Source organism: Scyliorhinus canicula, chromosome 16, assembly GCF_902713615.1.
Source record: "Scyliorhinus canicula chromosome 16, sScyCan1.1, whole genome shotgun sequence".
NCBI classification, from domain to species: domain Eukaryota; kingdom Metazoa; phylum Chordata; class Chondrichthyes; order Carcharhiniformes; family Scyliorhinidae; genus Scyliorhinus; species Scyliorhinus canicula.
In genome coordinates this window covers 4,277,323-4,296,812 of record NC_052161.1, presented here as the reverse complement: position 1 = coordinate 4,296,812, position 19,490 = coordinate 4,277,323, and the positions used below count along the sequence as shown (strand labels likewise).

At 47.0% G+C, this 19,490-nt stretch overlaps 2 protein-coding genes across 10 annotated transcripts in view; one reads left to right on the top strand and one right to left on the bottom strand.

Annotated features, from left to right (window-relative positions):
- The window catches only part of ldb1a (LIM domain binding 1a), a 124,925-nt gene extending 113,771 nt beyond the window's left edge, over window positions 1-11,154 (bottom strand). For 5 of the 6 annotated variants that reach the window (XM_038821470.1, XM_038821473.1, XM_038821474.1 and 2 more), the window contains exons 1-2: window positions 11,020-11,154; window positions 1,344-1,468 (exon numbers count right to left, since the gene is read on the bottom strand). The gene's annotated coding sequence lies outside the window, so the exon portion shown is untranslated. The remainder of the gene's footprint in view (window positions 1-1,343; window positions 1,469-11,019) is intronic. The other variant, XM_038821471.1, reaches the window with a different exon arrangement.
- Window positions 11,155-11,367: 213 nt separating this feature from the next.
- Window positions 11,368-19,490, top strand: part of oga (O-GlcNAcase) — a 72,489-nt gene continuing 64,366 nt past the window's right edge. The window contains exon 1 of one of the 4 annotated variants that reach the window (XR_005463708.1): window positions 11,368-11,820. Coding sequence is in view for 2 of the 4 variants with exons in the window: in XM_038821467.1 (XP_038677395.1) it covers window positions 11,541-11,820 (280 nt within the window). In the remaining 2 variants the exon portion in view is untranslated. Of the gene's footprint in view, window positions 11,821-12,301; window positions 12,390-19,490 lie in introns of those variants that run through there. The other 3 variants (XM_038821467.1, XM_038821468.1, XM_038821469.1) reach the window with 3 other exon arrangements.

The following is a 19,490-nucleotide window of genomic DNA, read 5'->3' as shown; positions in this document are numbered from 1 at the left end:
TGCCTTTCCTCAATTTAGCACTCTTTCTTTAGGACACTTTAGGAACTTTCAAGCGGTTATTGCATAGGCACATGAAGTACACCAGAATGACAGGGAGTGGGATAGCTTGATCTTGGTTTCGGACAATGCCCGGCACAACATCGAGGGCCGAAGGGCCTGTTCTGTGCTGTACTGTTCTATGTTGTTTAAGGACCATTCCTCCCTCTACTCTTTACTGCAACAGCTTACAATAACAAATTCCATTTATCAAGCATCTTTCACAAGCATCTGGGTGTTAGGGGGGGGGGGGGGGGGGGGGGGGAAACACATGGAGAATGTGCAAACTCCACACGGACGGTGACCCAGAATCGAACCTGGGACCTCGGCGCCGTGAGGCAACAGGGCTAACCCACTGCACCACTGTGCTGCCCCAGAGCTGGACGGATTCTTGATAAGCAAGGGGGGTGAAAGGTTATTGGGGTATGTGGGAATGTGGAGTTGAGATTGATCTCACATAACCTTTGATCTTACCGAATGGCGAGCAGAGTCAATGGGCCGAGTGGACCCGGAGGTTGACTTACACTTTGTGAGGCCCATGATCATTTCTTGGGCCTCCCCAAATAAAGCCAGGTCGCTCTTCCATGACTTCACACCACTCCCGGCCCTGCCCACTCTCGCGACAAAATTACACAAATTGATCATTGCTTAACTGCTTTAGTGCTTCTTAACTTGTAAAAACATGTTGAATAATTGCTGGATTGAAATCCAAGCTTCCTCTTGTTAAAATGACGGTAATTCAATTCATAGAATTTACAGTGCAGAAGGAGGCCATTCGGCCCATCGAGTCTGCACCGGCTCTTGGAAAGAGCACCCTACCCAAGTCAACACGTCCCCCTATCCCAATAACCCAGTAACCCTACCCAACACTAAGGGCAATTTTGGACACTAAGGGCAATTTTATTATGGCCAATCCACCTGACCTGCACATCTTTGGACTGTGGGAGGAAACCGGAGCACCCGGAGGAAACCCACGCACACACAGGGGGGATGTGCAGACTCCGCACAGACAGTGACCCAAGCCGGAATCGAACCTGGGACCCTGGAGCTGTGAAGCCATTGTGCTATCCACAATGCTACCGTGCTGCCCCGGTAAAGATGATCAATGTTGTGATGTGTCTCTCATGGCGAGCAAACATGGAACTCTGTTGATGAGCAACAAAATGGAATAATCAGCCATTGACATCATTGCAGCACAGGTCAGTGCAGGGCAGGATGAGCCAGTCTAGTGAAGGAGCAAATACACTAATCAACAAGAATTAGTTATATTTCAGTGTCTCATTCAGTTTCAACAGTTAATTCCTTACCTCCTCTCAGAAAATCAAAGAAGTTGTTGCTGTAAATTCACATGAGTTGATTGCCCAGTGAGTCCAAGTCTAATATCAGTGACTTTGTCTGGCAGGATTCCATTCTTTGTTCAAGATGGGGCTTTCTGAAACCAGTTTTGAGAGCGATGGTGGTTAGAACTATCAGCATGTGACCACTGTAGCCATTATATCAGACCAGCGATGGTCAATTTTGAAAAACATAATTTAAACAAGAGAATTGGAAGACAGATAGATTTTTAAAGATTTTCTTGCTTGATCTCTCCCTTTTTGACATGGCAATTTATATAGATGTTTTTCATTACTTTTTCTACACAAAATCATAAATGATATCATTGCAGGTAAAATCTTGTAAAGTCGCACTTTCAATCGTCAATATGGCTCAACTTGTCGGTTGCTGACTCGTTGTACTTCTCAAATAGTTTTAAACTCTTTTCAATATCGAAAAAAGATGTTCACCAGAGGCATTTGTGACAGGTATTGTTAAAAATATTTTCAAAATGGTTTCCACAGTTGGAAAGGTTCTTTGAAAACTATCACATACAAGTCTGTACAAATCAGCTGGTGGTAAAGCACAGAGTTCATCAATATTGATTAATTAAATAAATTGTTTCACTTCATCTTCAGAAATTGTGGACGGGATTCCCACCCCCGGGGCCGGGTCGGAGAATCGCCGGGTTGGGGGGGGGGGGGCTGGCAGAATCCAGGCCCTGCCGCCAAATTCTCTGGTTTTCGGGCGGGGGTGGGGATTACGCCCCACCGGTTTGGGGCCGTTGGCAGCGCCCCCCCCCCCAGCAATTCTCCGGACCCCAATGGGCCGAGCGGCCGCCCGTTTACGGTCAGTCCTGCCGGCGTGAAATAAACATGGTCCATCCCGGTGGGACCTGGCTTGGAGGGCAGCTAGCGGAGTCCACGGGGAAGTGGGGGGGGATCCGGCCCCGGGCAGAGACCCCAATGGTGGCCTGGCCCGCGATCAGGTCCCATCGATCTGCGGGCGGGCCTGTGGCCTGGGGGCACTCTTTTTTCCCTCCGCGCTGGCCTCTGCAAAGCTCTGCCCTGGCCGGCGTGGAGAAGAAACCCCCTGCGCATGCGCAGGAAACACGGCGGCGGTTCTGCGCATGCGCCAACGCGTTGGTTCACAGCAGCCCTTCGGCGCCAGTTGGTATGGCGCCAACCCCGCCGGCCTAACCCCCGGAAGTGCGGAGGATTCGGCAACTTCCGGACAGCCTGACGCCGGAGTGATTCACGCCACTCTTTGCGCCGCCGGCGTCAGGCCGTCCCGCCAATTGCGGGAGAATTCCGGCCTGTGTCTTTGTCCTCCCGGTAGAATTCACTCAATTTCTTATTGCAGTAGCTTTTAGCATTCTCATCCAAACTACTGTTGAAACGCATGCAAAATTAATCAACAGTCCTTCACTTCTACTCTGCAATTGCACCTTTATTGTGTCACAAATAACATGGACAGTCTCAACGATTATCTTCTTTCCCTTTAAAAAAATGATTCCATTGTCTCTAGTTTCATTGAAAAATAACTTATCTTGTATGCATCTCATCATCAGTGGGACCTGTATTCTTTGTTTTTTTAAAAATTTAGATTACCCAATTATTTTTTCCAATTAAGGGGCAATTTAGTGTGGCCAATCCACCTACTCTGCACATTTTTGGGTTGTGGGGGCGAAACCCACGCAGACACGGGGAGAATGTGCAAACTCCACACGGACAGTGACCCAGAGCCGGGATCGAACCTGGGACCTCAGCGCCGTGAGGTGGTTGTGCTAACCACTAGGCCACCGTGCTGCCCTTATTCTTTGTTAATGTTAGTGCCTCTGCCTCCACCAAGCTATAGCCATTTTGAACTTGCATGACAAAACTTTTAACGGAGGCTAACAATTGTGAAGTATTTAGTAAAGTTATATCAACATTTTGCAGCGATTTGCTGACGGCATTGATACCTTGAAGTAATCGGTTCCACAAAACAGTAAAAACAGCAATATTGTACTTTTCAAACTTCTCTGCTAAGGATTTTGCTTGAGCTTTCACGCGTGGTTTTCTGAGATTGATGCGGCTATGTCTCATAAGGTGTATTTTATATCAGCAAAGTTCATTTTCAAAGTAAAAATAGCATCTGTAGGAGCAGACCACCTGGTGTCACAAATTCTTTTGACTGTCAAATGTTTTCCATTTGTGTGCTCCAAATATGATTGCAACACATTCCAACGGTGCATGGAAACCAAAAAGGAAAGGCATACAGGTTTTGAATAAAGTCAAAAAAATGGACAGCTGCCTCACACGATCCAGCTGCTGCATTGCAGATTAAATTCAGGGAGTGACTGGAACATGGAATGAATAATGCCCAGGGCTTGCATTGTTCAGTCTAGTTTATGGACCCGAGCATTTTCCTGCATTACTTGCGGCATTATCGAAGCCCTGTACACGACAATTTTTGATGTTCAAACAGAGAAATCTTCACCATTGTTGGTCATATATCTTCTTTTTAAAATTTAGAGTACCCAATTATTTTTTTCCCCTCAATTAAGGGGCAATTTAGCGTGGCCAATTCACCTACCCTGCACATCTTTGGGTTGTGGGGGTGAGACCCACACAGCACGGGAAGAATGTGCAAACTCCACATGGACTGTGACTCGGGGCCGGGATTGAACCTGGGACCTCGGCGACGCGAGGCAGCAGTGCTAACCACTGCACCACCGCTCATCAGAAGAAATACCTTGCAGGTCCATTGCCATTTCAGATTGCATTTCCTGTTCAACTTTCTCAGGCAATGTGGTTTCCCCAAGTCCAAGGCATTACAGAATTCATCCAGGTTTTTGGTGGATGAGGATGAGGCAGCACGGTAGCCTTGTGGATAGCACAAGCGCTTCACAGCTCCAGGGTCCCAGGTTCGATTCCGGCTTGGGTCACTGTCTGTGTGGAGTCTGCACATCCTCCCCGTGTGTGCGTGGGTTTCCTCCGGGTGCTCCAGTTTCCTCCCACAGTCCAAAGATGTGCAGGTTAGGTGGATTGGCCATAATAAATTGCCCTGAGTGTCCAAAATTGCCCTTAGTGTTGGGTGGGGTTACTGGGTTATGGGGATAAGGTGGAGGTGTTGACCTTGGGTAGGGTGCTCTTTCCAAGAGCCGGTGCAGACTCGATGGGCCGAATGGCCTCCTTCTGCACTGTAAATTCTATGAATGTGCAGTTTGTGAACTGTCAAAACTTTGAGTAAAAAGACAAACTGTCTTTTGACCTAGCTTCATTTTCCTGCCCGCCTTCAATTTTCTGTTTCAACTATCAGATTGACATTGTCACTTCATATTAACTGATCTTTCTTGATTTTAATGCATATGAAATTTCTGAAAACACTCTCCTAAAGGGATAAAGTTGTCCCTGCTCCCCTCGCCTGCCCAGGACTACTCAGCTCTGACCTGGAGGATGAATCGCCCCGCTGCTCCCCTCGCCTGCCCAGGACTACTCAGCTCTGACCTGGAGGATGAATCGCCCCGCTGCTCCCCTCGCCTGCCCAGGACTACTCAGCTCTGACCTGGAGGATGAATCGCCCCGCTGCTCCCCTCGCCTGCCCAGGACTACTCAGCTCTGACCTGGAGGATGAATCGCCCCGCTGCTCCCCTCGCCTGCCCAGGACTACTCAGCTCTGACCTGGAGGATGAATCGCCCCGCTGCTCCCCTCGCCTGCCCAGGACTACTCAGCTCTGACCTGGAGGATGAATCGCCCCGCTGCTCCTCTCGATGGCCTCGCCTGCCCAGGACTACTCAGCTCTGACCTGGAGGATGAATCGCCCCGCTGCTCCCCTCGATGGCCTCGCCTGCCCAGGACTACTCAGCTCTGACCTGGAGGATGAATCGCCCCGCTGCTCCCCTCGCCTGCCCAGGACTACTCAGCTCTGACCTGGAGGATGAATCGCCCCGCTGCTCCCCTCGCCTGCCCAGGACTACTCAGCTCTGACCTGGAGGATGAATCGCCCCGCTGCTCCCCTCGATGGCCTCGCCTGCCCAGGACTACTCAGCTCTGACCTGGAGGATGAATCGCCCCGCTGCTCCCCTCGATGGCCTCGCCTGCACAGAACTACTCAGCTCTGACCTGGAGGATGAATCGCCCCGCTGCTCCCCTCGATGGCCTCGCCTGCCCAAGACTACTCAGCTCTGACGTGGAGGATGAATCGCCCCGCTGCTCCCCTCGCCTGCCCAAGACTACTCAGCTCTGACCTGGAGGATGAATCACCCCGCTGCTCCCCTCGATGGCCTCGCCTGCCCAAGACTACTCAGCTCTGACCTGGAGGATGAATCGCCCCGCTGCTCCCCTCGCCTGCCCAAGACTACTCAGCTCTGACCTGGAGGATGAATCACCCCGCTGCTCCCCTCGATGGCCTCACCTGCCCAAGACTACTCAGCTCTGACCTGGAGGATGAATCGCCCCGCTGCTCCCCTCGATGGCCTCGCCTGCCCTGGACCACTCAGCTCTGACCTGGAGGATGAATCGCCCCGCTGCTCTCCTCGATGGCCTCACCTGCCCAGGACTACTCAGCTCTGACCTGGAGGATGAATCGCCCCACTGCTCCCCTCGATGCCCAGGACTACTCAGCTCTGACCTGGAGGATGAATCGCCCCACTGCTCCCCTCGATGCCCAGGACTACTCAGCTCTGACTTGGAGGATGAATCGCCCCGCTGCTCTCCTTGATGACCGGCACCTCACAACTAACCTTGCTTGATGACCTTGCCTCACTGTTGGCTGCCTTGTTGTGACCTGCTCCTCAGCCCTGGGTCGAGATTGATTAACCTGCTGCTTTTTTTCACAAAAACACAGATCTTCACCTTGACTGCTGTCTCTCACCCTCCTAGTCGCCTTAACGACTTTGGATCAGTGTTTTCCAGCTCTAAGGGGACTCAGCCAATCAGAGTCTGATGGCAATGCAGAGCGATCAAGCTCTGATTGACACCCAAGAACTGTCCACAGACACCGGCCAGCACAAGCCACCCACCATTGGTCCACCTCAGAGTGAACCCACTTCTGCTCCTAATTCATTTTTATATACATTTCTTTCCAGTACTGTGCACAGCTCCACGTTTTGTGTTGTGTTTATACAGACCGAGGCAGGAAGAGGAATTGAGAGGAAGGTGATGAATGAGTGGGAGGATGCAACTGCCGTCACTTTTGACATCCACATGCTGGAATTCCCTTCCATATTAAGGTAACTGTCTCACATCACTTTTTTAAATGATGAAATATCAATAAATGTAACACAATTAATTCAAATGCAATTGTTTCCTGCATTATAAAAGTGACGACAGAGAACTTCATTGGCTGTAAAGCACTTCCAGGAGTCTGGTGGTTGTGAAAAGTATTTTATATTTGGATTGGTTTTATTGTCACGTGTACCGAGGTACAGTGAAAAGTTTTGTTCTGCCTACAGTCCAGACAGATCATTCCATACATGAAAATAACACAGGACGTACATAATACACATTCTAAATACAGAATAGAATAGAATAGAACAGTACAGCACAGAACAGGCCCTTCGGCCCTCGATGTTGTGCCGAGCAATGATCACCCTACTTAAACCCACGTAACCCGTATACCCGTAACCCAACAATCCCCCCCATTAACCTTACACTATGGGCAATTTAGCATGGCCAATCCACCTAACCCGCACATCTTTGGACTGTGGGAGGAAACCGGAGCACCCGGAGGAAACCCACGCACACACGGGGAGGACGTACAGACTCCACACAGACAGTGACCCAGCTGGGAATCGAACCTGGGACCCTGGAGCTGTGAAGCATTGATGCTAACCACCATGCTACCGTGAGGCCCCTAAGACACGGGCATCAGGTGAAGCACGGTAGCATGGTGGTTAGCACAACTGCTTCACAGCTCCAGGGTCCCAGGTTCGATTCCCGGCTCGGGTCATTGTCTGTGCGGAGTCTGCACGTTCTCCCCGTGGGTTTCCTCCGGGTGCTCCGGTTTCCTCCCACAGTCCAAAGATGTGCAGGTTAGGTGGATTGGCCATGCTAAATTGCCCTTAGTGTCCAAAATTGCCCTTAGTGCTGGGTGGGGTTACTGGGTTATGGGGATAGGGTGGGGGTGTGGGCTTGGGTAGGGTGCTCTTTCAAAGAGCCGGTGCAGACTCGATGGGCTAAATGGCCTCCTTCTGCACTGTAAATTCTATGATATGGAGTGTTGTGCTACTCAGTAGAGAAGATGCATGGAGAGATCAGTTCAGTCCATAAGAGGGTCCTTTAGGAGTCTGGTAACAGCGGGGACGAAGGTGTTTTTGAATCTGTTAGTGCGTGTTCTCAGACTTTTGTATCTCCAGTCCGATTGAAGATGTTGAAAGAGTAAATACCCCGGATGGGAGGGGTCTTTGATTATCTGCCCGCTTTCCCAAGGTAGCGGGAGGTATAGACAGAGTCAATGGATGGGAGGCAGGTCCGCATTATGGACTGGGCTGTGTTCACGACTCTGTAGTTTCTTATGGTCTTGGGCCAAGCAATTGCCATACCAAGCTGTGATGCAGCCGGATAGGATGCTTTCTGTGGTGCATCTGTAAAAATTGGTAAGAGTCAATATGGACATGCCGAATTTCCTTACGTTTCCTGAGAAAGTATAGGCTCTGTTGTGCTTTCTTAATCATAGCATCAATATGGGTGGACCAGGACAGATTGTTGGTGATGCGCACGAGGAATTTGAAGTGAAGGTTGGGCAGGACTCCATCATTCCATGTCAACAATCTCCACCTCAGCCCTGTTGATGCAGACAGGGGTGTGCACGATACTTTGCTTCCTGAAGTCGATGACCAGCTCTTTAGTTTTGCTGGCATTGTTATCGTTCCACCACACCACTAGGTTCTCTATCTCTTGTGGGACCCTGGCATTGAGGACTATCTTGGAAGAGGCGTTGTTGTTTATCCTCACTGATTGTGATCTGTGGGTCAGGAAGTTGAGGATCCAGTTGCAGAGGGAGGAGCCAAGTCTGAGATTTTGGAGATTTGATATGAGCTTGGCTGGGATTATGGTGTTGAAGGCAGAGCTGCAGTCAATGAATAGGAGTCTGATGTAGGAGTCCTTGTTGTTGAGATGTTCCAGGGATGAGTGTAGGGCCAGGGAGATGGCGTCTGCTGTGGACCGGTTGTGGCGGTCTTACATTCATTCATTTAAACACAAGTCTTTCATTTATTTAAGGCAATATCAGGCTTACGGTTTAAAAGGAAGGGTTAAGTGAGGGGTTCATGATTTGAGGTCCTGGGAAAGAATAAGCTGGAGAAGGTGGTCCTCTACCAGGCCGCACCTGCCACACAAAACTGCTCCTCGACCATCAAGATCCATGGTGATCCCCTGGACAATGTGGATCATTTCCCATACCTCGGGAACCTCCTCTTGGCACGAGTAAACACTGATGAAATTCAACTTCAGCACCAGTGCACCCTTGTAGTCTTTGGACGCCTGCGGAACAGTGTTCAAAGGCTGAGGCTTCACATCCAGCACTAAGCTCATGGTCCACAGAGTAGCCGTGGACTCCACCCTCCTGTATGCATCAGAAACATGGACAATGTACAGCAGACACCTCAAATCCCTGGAGAGATATCACCAATATTGTCTCTGCAAAATCTTGAAAATCCACTGGCTATCCCATGGGCTATTACCTTCTTGATCAGTCTCCTATGTGGGACCTTGTCAAAAGACTTACTGAAGTTCATGGAGAATTCAATTCCAAACCCACATGCCCCAGAGCCACAATAAAAGTGAATTAACCAATAGGTATTATGAAAATTCTCAAAATCTTTGGCCCTTGGCTGCCCAATAATTACAATCACCAAGTGTGCAAGGTGAAACACAATTACTGTTTATACCAAGTACTACCATGAAATATGCAGGAAATACAACTGGTTCGCACTGTTGCCTCACTGTGCCAAGGACCTGGGTTCAATCGAGGTTCAATTCAATTCAGGCCATAATACATACATCCCATAAAGGAATATTTTTAAAATCTGCTTTCCACCCTTCTGCTAATTTCCTATTCTTTTATAATAACAGTGACGTTTCAGAAGTGTTTGTTTTGCTGTTAAGTTGTGGAAATCCCCAAGTTAAAAAGAAAAAGTACTACAGACAAGGTTTTTGCCAAGTTTCGCCCTGAGCCCTGACAGTTTTGAGTTTTATCTTCACGTGGAACTTTCTTAAATGCTTTTATTTTTGTTTAGTTTCTCAAAATCAAGGATTTTGGGCAGAAGCTGTTGACTGATTTGAAGCGATATTCCTCAAGTTAACTTCTGATAATTAATTCCTTTTGTAAAAAGGTAGAATTTTAATAAAATGCATACATTTTTGGGGTTTAAATACAGGAATAATAGCAACATCCCGAGCATCCATTGAATCCTTCACAATAGTTATGCTGAACAAATCTTGCTAGTCTCTTGATACTCTGATAATTCCATCTCTCTCTGGGGATTTACTCACTTTAAGTCCTCTCATGGTTGGTTAGGTCTTCCACCTCAATTATATTGAATTATGTCTTGGGGCAGGGGGCACTTGGGTATCTGTTGAAAGCTGTTTTTTTTTCCTCTACAGAAGGTGCACGATTCAGTAAATTTGTGCTGATTTACACAATTAAATAATTAGATAGACTTACATCTGGCTGTAAACATGGGCAAAGAACTCAGGGAGATAAGGAAGCTTCCAGGCTTAAAGGCAGAGTATATTAATTAAAAAATTATCTTTAAGAAAACAACGGGGCTGCAATTACTGAACGACATAAAAGAGATAGTCCCGTCTGACCTAAAGATTGTTGCTACCATTTCTGCCACAAAAATGAAGTTGATGAACATTTACCCTTCCCCCATGCACACTGCCCTTTCAAAATTAGAAACAGGCTTGCCACAGGACTTAATGATAAGCACAGCTAGTTAATGATTGGAGGAATAAAAAGAGATCAGTTGCCATGGAAATTGCTGAAGGAGCAGGCTAAATAACATCTGAGCAATTTATTTTTTTTGCCCTCCCTCTGCATCATAAATAGGTCAGTGAAGGTTGGGCAGGGCTCCATCGTTCCACCTCCGTGGGAATGGGCCGGCACCGCGCCTGCGCAGTACCTCCCCCAGGCCGGCACCACGCCTGCGCAGCACCCACCCCTACCCCGGGACGGCCCAGGCCGGAACCACCCCTCCCCGGGCTGGCCTAGGCCGGCACCGCGCCTGCGCAGCACCCACCCCTACCCCGGGACGGCACCACGCCTGCGCAGCACCACCCCGGCTGGCCCCGCGCCTGCGCAGCATCCCCCCCGGACGGGACAGACCGGCACCACGCCTGCGCAACACCCCGGGCTGGCCCAGGCCGGCACCGCGCCTGCGCAGCACCCCCCCCCCCCCCCCCCCGGAACCGCTTTATAAGTCATGGGGAAATAAATCGACGCCGATATCCAAACCGAGGGGTTCGGCGGCTCGCACATTACTCGAAAAAATACAAAAATCAGAGGCAGTTGACAAAAAGAAAAGCTTCTATTTAAAAAAACAAAGTTTTGGAAAATAAAAATGGGCGTTTAGACAAACCGGTTGACACTGGTTTCAGGCGGTTTCCGCACTTGCCCAGTAACGTCACACCCAACTCCCAGCATCCTCTCCAGAACAACAAATGTACAGATTTTTAACGTACCGGACTGGAAAATTGAAAACAACACCGGCGGCCGCCTGAGCCCGACTGGGAAATATTAATCCGCGATCGCGCCACCGAAAAAACAATCTTTTTCTCTCACTGGCTTCGAAGCCCAAGGATGACGCACATGCGCAGTCCGCTTCCCGTCAGCCCCCAGCGACAATCGGCCGGAGGAAAGCGGTGAAATAAACAGGCGGGACGGGGATTTCCGCCGCGCTGCAGGCCGCCGGGTTCAGACGGAGAGCTCCGGGTGAAATAATATCGCCGTTTGTGGGCCGAGGCGGGGCGGCGGGACGGCAGTGCGCGTGCGCAGGGGCTGGGCGCCATCCCATAGTGCTTTGCGGGACAACAAGGGACGGAAGCGAAACTAGGCGAGCGGCTGTGAAGCCAAAATAATCATCATTAAATTAACATTCAAACCCCGCCGGGCGGCCCGACCGCACTTAATATCTCAGTCCTTTGGGTTAATATTTGAAAAATCTTTGCGCCGGCTTTATCCGGCGGGGAGTAGGCCCAGGTCGATGCGCGGATCCTCTCGCTCCGAGCTGAAGATGGTGCAGAAAGAGAAGTTGGCCGGGGCGCTGGAGGAGGGCGACGCAGATTCCATCCTCCCCACCCACATCAGCCCCGCTGCCGCCCCGCCGACCGGGCCTCCCGCTGCCGACAGCATCCACTCCACCCCGGCCGGCGACACGGCCGCCCCCCAGGACACGGCCAACGGCGGCCTGGAGACCTGCTCCCCGCCCCAGCGGCCCGATCCCAGCGGCGAGAAGAAAAAATTCCTGTGCGGCGTGGTGGAAGGTAAGCACCCCCCCCCCCCCCCCCCCGGCGTACTGTCCAGGCCCCGCATCTAACCCTAGGCAGCCCGCATCAAAAGGGGTTTACATTGTTAATTCTCCAATCATATTGTGGTGTCGAAAGTGCGGCTTGTTTTAGCGTTTGGTTGTTTCCTTTGTGGCTCAGGTTGGGTGAGGCTGTTTGTGATCTCACAATATTGTCCTCTGCCCCAGGTCAGTCTGCTCCACTTTCACACACCACAGGGAGGGGGATTACTCGGTGCATGTCATCTGATCAGAGCTGTAAATTGAGTCCTGACCAACATTTTCCGGGGATGTTGATCAGAGTAGGGATAAAATAAATCTCCACTTGGTGAGACAAGGGTTAATTAATGACAGTCATTAATTGGGGGTGGGGGGGTGGGATCATGCCATTAATTGGGTGTGGGGGGTGGGATCATGCCATTAATTGGGTGTGGGGGGTGGGATCATGCCTAACAACATCTTTGATTGAAATTGCCGAGAAGGTGACTTGATGTGAGTGCAGTTGATGTAGTCTACATGGACAAGGTCTTGCATGGGAGACTGATCAAGGTAAGAATCCGTGCGATCCAGGGTGGAACCAAAATTGGCTTGGTGCCAGAGGGCGATGGTCAAAGGTTTTTGTGACTGGACATTTGTGTCCAGCGGTGTACCTCAGGGATCAGTGTTGCGTTACTTTGTTGTGCACATTAATGATCTAGACATGGTGGGAGGTATGGTCATTAAGTTTGCAGATTACAGGAAAATTGGTTGCATGATACATAGCAAGAAGGAAAGCCTTGGGTGATTACACGATGATATAGACCTACTGGGCAGAACAGTGGCAAATTGACTTAAAACCCATAAAAGTGTGAAGTGATGTATTTTGGGAGGACTAACAAGGCAAGGGAATACACAGAGTGGTAGAATGCTAGCAAGTACAGAGGAACCTTGGTGTGCATGCCCAAGAAGGCATATGGGATACTTGCCATTAATAGCTGAGGTATAGAAGGGAGTTTATGATGGAGCTGTATGAAATATTTGTTAGGCCACAGCTAGAGTATTGTGTGCAGTTCTGGTCGCCACACTATAGGAAGAATGTGATTGAAGTAGAAAGGGTGCAGAAGAGGTTCACCTGGATGTTTCCTGGGCTGGAGCTTTTCAGCTATGATGGGAGGCTGGATAGGCAGGCGTTGTTTTCCTTAGAGCAGCAAAGGCTGAAAGGGGATCTCATTTGAGGTGTACAAAATTCTCCGGGAGGTAAAGTAAAAATAAACTTTGACCCCTGTATCATATATACCCATTTAAGCAAATTTGCAGGGCTGTGGAGGTGCGGGAGTGGGACTAGGTGAGTTGCGCAGCCAAAGATTTGACATGGACACGGTGGACCAAATGACGACCTTGTTTTCTGTAACCATTCTATGGTGGTAATATATTCAGAACTGTAGCAGTTTTCCAGAGTGCTCCCGATAGAGTTACAGTTACCTTCACTGTAGTTTATTCTTTTTGGTGTACTTTTAAATCTCGTCTTTTTGTTCTGATCCGTATTGTCAAATCCTTGAAGAGGGTATTATGCTATGCCGTGTTAGCTCAGACATTCAGGGTATTGTCTGTGTGGACTGTAAAGTTTTGTGTAACAATGTGAACTATTTCTGTTCATCATGCCAGAAAATTGGCCCATGTTCCATTTTCAATCTTGGTTTTGGGGGAGGGGGGATTTGGTGGAAAAGGACAACACTGGAATTACAAGTGTTATGCCTGTTTGATAATGGGAAATGCCTTGTTAATGGTGCAAATGTCGACACCTCCCACTGCTGTCGGAAAGCGGGCACCATAATCAAAGACATACCCCCCACCCGGGGTATTCACTCTTCCAACTTCTTCCATCAGGCAGGAGATACAAAAGTCTGTGAACACGCATTTAACAGCTTCTTCCCCGCTGTTACCAGACTCCTAAACAACCTTCTTATGGACTGATCTGATCACTTCACACACCACCTCTACTGAGTAGTATTACATTTCTGTATGCTTCACCCGATGCCCGTGTCTATGTATTTAAATTGTTTATTTTATGTTTGCCATATGTATTTTCTTTTCATGGACGGAATAAACTGTACGCAGAACAATCCTTTTCACTGTGCCTTGGTACACATGACAAGAAACAAATCAAATCCAAATATTTTATTGTAAGCTGTGAAATCAGTTGTTTGGTGATATGGCCATAGTCAATGGGAATATTGTGTTGGAATTACTGAATGTGCATGTAGATTGTTAACTCACGACTTCAGTCTTCTGGTTTGCTTATTTCCATAATTCTACCTTTTTAGAACAATGCTTTGTTTGTAAAGGATATCACTAACCTGGTGTGCCTTTTTAGGTTGTGTTTAATCTAAAGTGATCTTTATTAGTGTCACAAGTAGGCTTACATTAACACTGCAATGAAGTTACTGTGAAAATCCCCTAGTCGCCACATGCCAGCGCCTGTTGGGTACACAGAGGGAAAATTTTGAATATCTAATTCACCTAATAGCACATCTTAATAATAACAATCTCTTATTGTCACAAGTAGGCTTCAATGAAGTTACTGTGAAAAGCTGGGATGTTTGAAGTGATTGAGTTTGTCAGTGAGTATAAAGGGTGAAAGGCATTTGATTTCAATAAAACACATGGCAGGGTAATAATTAAATTTAGATGAGCTGTGTTTCAGTCAAAAGTGTTTTTCAGAAAAATCAACTGATCTTCACGAATGGGATTTTGTTGCATAAATGAGTCCGAAGCAATATATTTGATCCTGCTATAGTCCAGTATTGTGGATTAAGTTGAAGACAAAGATGTGTATGAATATTTACTTTGAATAGTTATCACTGCAACCTGAAATATTTTGAATATATGATAAATTGCTTAAATATGTGGTCAGATAATTGGGTCTAATTCCAACAATCCCAACTACTTCCCACGATAGTATTCTAAGTGTGATCAACTAATGGAATTATGAAAGCGCAGTGCAGAGAGGTATCTTAACAGTAGAAATGAGAATGCCCATTGCCATTGATTTGACTTAGTGGTAATTGAAAATACATGTTTGAAGAAACAGATATGTTGCAGGTAAGTATTGGCACCTATATAGTCATCTTTGTAGGGTACAACATAATGTGCTGAGTGTTGGCTTGTGTGATGTTTGTGAAACTTTTATGGTGTTGGCAAAAATGATTTTGCAGACCGTTAAACAGAATGTTCGAATTGTAGTTCTGAAATTGGAGAAACCTTTATTTTTTTAAAATTACTTTTTCTGCGTTACAAAGCCAGGGCTCAGAGTGTGGACAGGGGCAAACCCCTCCAAAATCCAGCTCCCTGCCTGCTCCAAAAACCAACCCAAACTCAAATTGAATCCAATTTATGCTCTTGTCATGAGAGACATACGAGATCCGAGCCAAAAGGCAGAGCAGATACTACACTTGATCTTGGCCAAAAGGTCGAGCAGCGATGAGAAACCTTTATTTTAATGGGTATGCATTTAAAATGTTCGCTTATTCATGAGTTGATGGCCTTCACTTGAATTCTTTGGTCTTTGTTCAGCATCAATTAAAAGGGCAGTTTCTGATGGAATAACATGCTAAAATTCCTGTTGAAGTGTATTTGCTGTAAAATGAAAATTTAAGCTTTGGCTTATAGACATTGAGCTCTTGGCTGTAGGATTAAAAGGAAATATCTTCGACTGAATTCTCGGACAATCCTATTATAAGGGGAATGATTCTGTACGGATTAGGTAATTTTCCCCTTATGTTGACCACTTTCAAATGTTGAGTTTTTAGCAGCTCACAGGCAGACATTTTGTTTGAAATTCCCTTGATGTGCTGACAAAGTTCAGCTTCAGTGATGGCAGGAATAGATACAGAGGGCAGCCACAAGATGTCTGCTCCAAAGTCCTAAGCCAATAGTGTTTTAAGTCACAATACAAACAAAAGAGATATGAGATAATATCTGTATTAAGATCTAGATCTTTTAAATATAAAAGCATTTTGACAACACTGAATAGTCTTATTGCAAATTATAGTATATATCAATTGAAATCAGAAGTGCTGTTAGATTTCCAATTTCCTTTTTCTGCCTCCTTCAAGATCCAATTTTGGGAGTATTTTCAAATCTATTTGAAGCTGGATTGTGTGCTGTGACCCATAACTACATCTCCGTGGTTTGCTGAATGTTTATTTGAACATTTAGGTTAATCAAGTGAAGATTAAGTGGTTTTGAGGTGTTAAATAATAATCGCTTATTGTCACAAGGAGGCTTCAATGAAGTTACTGTGAAAAGTCCCTAGTTGCCACATTAAGGCACCTGTTCAGGTACACTGAACTGGTACGGGAATTGAAACCGCGCTGCTGGCCTTGTTCTGCATCACAAACCAGCCTACTGCGCTAAACCGTTAATTGGAAAAAAAATAACTGGGTACTCTAATTTACATATTAAAATAATCATCGGTGCACATGACAAATCTAATCTTGGCAGTTTTCTAACATTGACTCCTCATTTTTAGAACCTTACGTGTGGCACTTAACCTTTTGGGACACCTAAGGGCAATTTAGCATGGCCAATCCGCCTAACTCGCAGATCTTTGGAATGTAGGAGGAAACCCACGCAGACACGGGGAGAACGTACAGACTCCGCACAGAAATGACCCAGCCGGGAATCGAACCTGGGACCCTGGAGCTGTGAAGCAATTGTGCTAACCACTATGTTCTATGATCACCAACAAGCCTTGGATAAAAACCTGTTGAGCACTTACGATGTGAATATCCTCAATTCCGCTTTGTTTCTTTTGATTGGCGAACTAGCAGAATCAGGAATTCATTTTTTACTTTTTTACAGGTTTTCCCTCCCTGCTTCCTCTTTGATTGCCTAATCCAAAACTATTTGTGACCATCTAAAACTTTTGGGAATCTCGCTCAAAACCACTCGGTGGTAGAGCATCTTTTCTGTGTGGTTCTCCAATTGTTTTCTCTTCCCTGTAGAAGGAACACAACTATTGCATGGTATTCCCCATCAACATTACGGCTGAGAATTGTAACTGTTTGTAGAACCACTGCCTGTTCTTCCCTATTTAAAAAAAATAAATTTAGAGTACCCAATTCATTTTTCCAATTAAGGGGCAATTTAGCGTGGCCAATCCACCTACCCTGCACACTTTTTGGGTTGTGGGGGAGAATGTGCAAACTACACACAGGCAGTGGCCCAGAGCTGGGATCGACCTGGGTCCTCGGTGCTGTGAGGCTGCAGTGCTGCTCACTGTGCCACCGTGCTGCCCACTTCTTCCCTATTTTTATGGGAAAGGTTTAGATTAATTTCCAAGATGCGTTTTGGAAGGGAGAAAAAGACCAATTGAAACTGATTCAAAAACTTCCGGTAGCGGCCATGTCCGACCAGGGCACGCACACGGCAGCTCCCGCTGGGATCGGACATTTGGGCCGTTCAACGGAGCGGTAGCGGCACTTCGGCGGTGATTCCCGGCGTGGCAAGAGACGCTGGAGAGGTTCCCCTCACTGCTGCATGGAGGGAACCAGGAGTGGGGCCGTCAAGATTGCGGGGAAGCGAGCTGAACGGGTCCGGGAAGACAAAATGGCGGCCGTCGCGGACCAAGCAGCGTGGGCCCAGTGGTCAAGAGAGCAGCAAGAGGTCCTGAGAAGCTGCTTCGCAGAGCTGAAGTCAAGACATACTGGCCCCTATGAAGGCCTCCATGGAAAGGATGGGGACGGCTCATAAGGTACAGGAGCAGGCGATCAAAGAGGTGGAGAGAAAGGGATCTGACAATAATCAGTATCTGAAGAATAAGGGCAGGGAATCTAATATATGGGTAGTTCCTAGTTAGGACGGGGGGGAAGTTGGGTATGTTATTGTGGGGGGTTTTGTGTGTCGGACCTGTTTAGAATGTTAAAATGTTAAAATTATAAATGCCTCAATAAAATGTTTTCTAAAAAAAAAGAGTGCAGAGTTGGAATAAATTGACATGATGGCCCCTCAAGATCACTAATTCATCACCTACCAGCCTTCCAAGTTTGGCTGATTGAGTATCACACTTGGTGGTTGGAAATTCAATTAGAACTTTTCCAACTATAATTTTGTGTGTTACCAATGAGAATCATGCCATGGTGTTAGGATGCTAATCAACTTTACATTGCTGGAGTGTCAGAGGGTCAGTACTGAGGGAGCGCCGCAGTCAGAGGGTCAGTACTGAGTGACACTGCGGCACTCCCTCAGTACTGACCCTCTGACAGTGTGGCACTCTCTCATTACTGACTGGAGAGTTTGGGACATTTTGGAGCTACAGAAAACTGAGGACGGATTCCTGCCTGTCCAATGCATCGAGAATGAGTGACTTCGCTGATCATAGTAGAGGCTGTCCAGACACGAGATACTTTTAAGAAGAAAGACTGGATTCCCACCAAATCTGGAAGAGAAATCAAAGAGAAGTTTTCTGTTAAATGTTTAAAAAAAAAACTTTACATTGCTGGATATTTGAGACTGTCAAATATTTTGCAGAAACCCCTCTCTCCCTCCACAGCAGCAAAACAATAATAGTGATACAATGTAGGTACTGCAGTAAGTTTCCACTATTTGTGGGTGGCACGGCAGCACAGTGGTTAGCACTGTTGCTTCACAGCAGCAGGGCCCCAAGTTCAATTCCCACTTGGGTCACTGTCTGTGCGGAATTTGCACGTTCTCCCTGTGTCTGCGTGGGTTTCCTCCGGGTGCTCCGATTTCCTCCCACAAGTCCCGAAAACCGTGCTTGTTAGGCGAATTGGACATTCTGAATTCTCCCTCTATGCACCCGAACAAGCGCTGGAATTTGGCGTCTGGGGGATTTTCACAGTAACTTCATTGCAGTGTTAATGTAAGCCTACTTGTGACAATAAAGATTTTAATTATAATTTATGAAGTCAAGTAGCCCATACAGTTTCTAATCGTGTCAGCTTGCCTTCCCCCCCCTTAAAGATTTGTGACTATGTGCCAGGTCCCTTGCTTTTGTATCTTCCTTGTGTAGCAGTAGAATGAAATGCCGTTAGTCTGAATTTCTAGAGTTTGCTGGTAGATTTGCAATACGACAGGTGGCAATACCAAAGTGTCCGTAGCTTCTTGTAATTTGTAAAAAAATTGCTGTATTCGAACATTTATTTTAATTTAAGTCACTGTAGATGGAGCTCATAATTAATAGCGCAAATGTCCCTTTCATGCTGTGATCATTAATGCAATGCCAGTTGATCTCCCTGGCTACAGAAGGGAATAATTTAATCTGAATCTCATTTCTGCATCAGCAAATTTTATTAGATTTTTAAAAATTCCATGTCCAAAATCACTTGAATACCAGATTCTATGGCACGAGATGCTTTTTGTTAAAGTGCTGTACGTTAATTTCCACGCTGGGCATGTTTCTGAAATGTTTACAGAGCTAAATCCAGTGCGTTCACAGTGCACTTCAGTGTTTTTCACTTGCGGTTTTAGAGCTTTTATATGTAATGAATGTTGATAGAAGAAAGAGAGAGAGAATTCTGTTATTTAAAAAAAAACACTTCTCCCAACCGTGGGATTTCATAAGGCACTGCAGCAAATGTCTTTGAGAAGGTGGTGGTGAGCGTTGCAAACGCCTGGAGTCTGCTTAAGGTTAGGTGGAGGAAGGAGTTC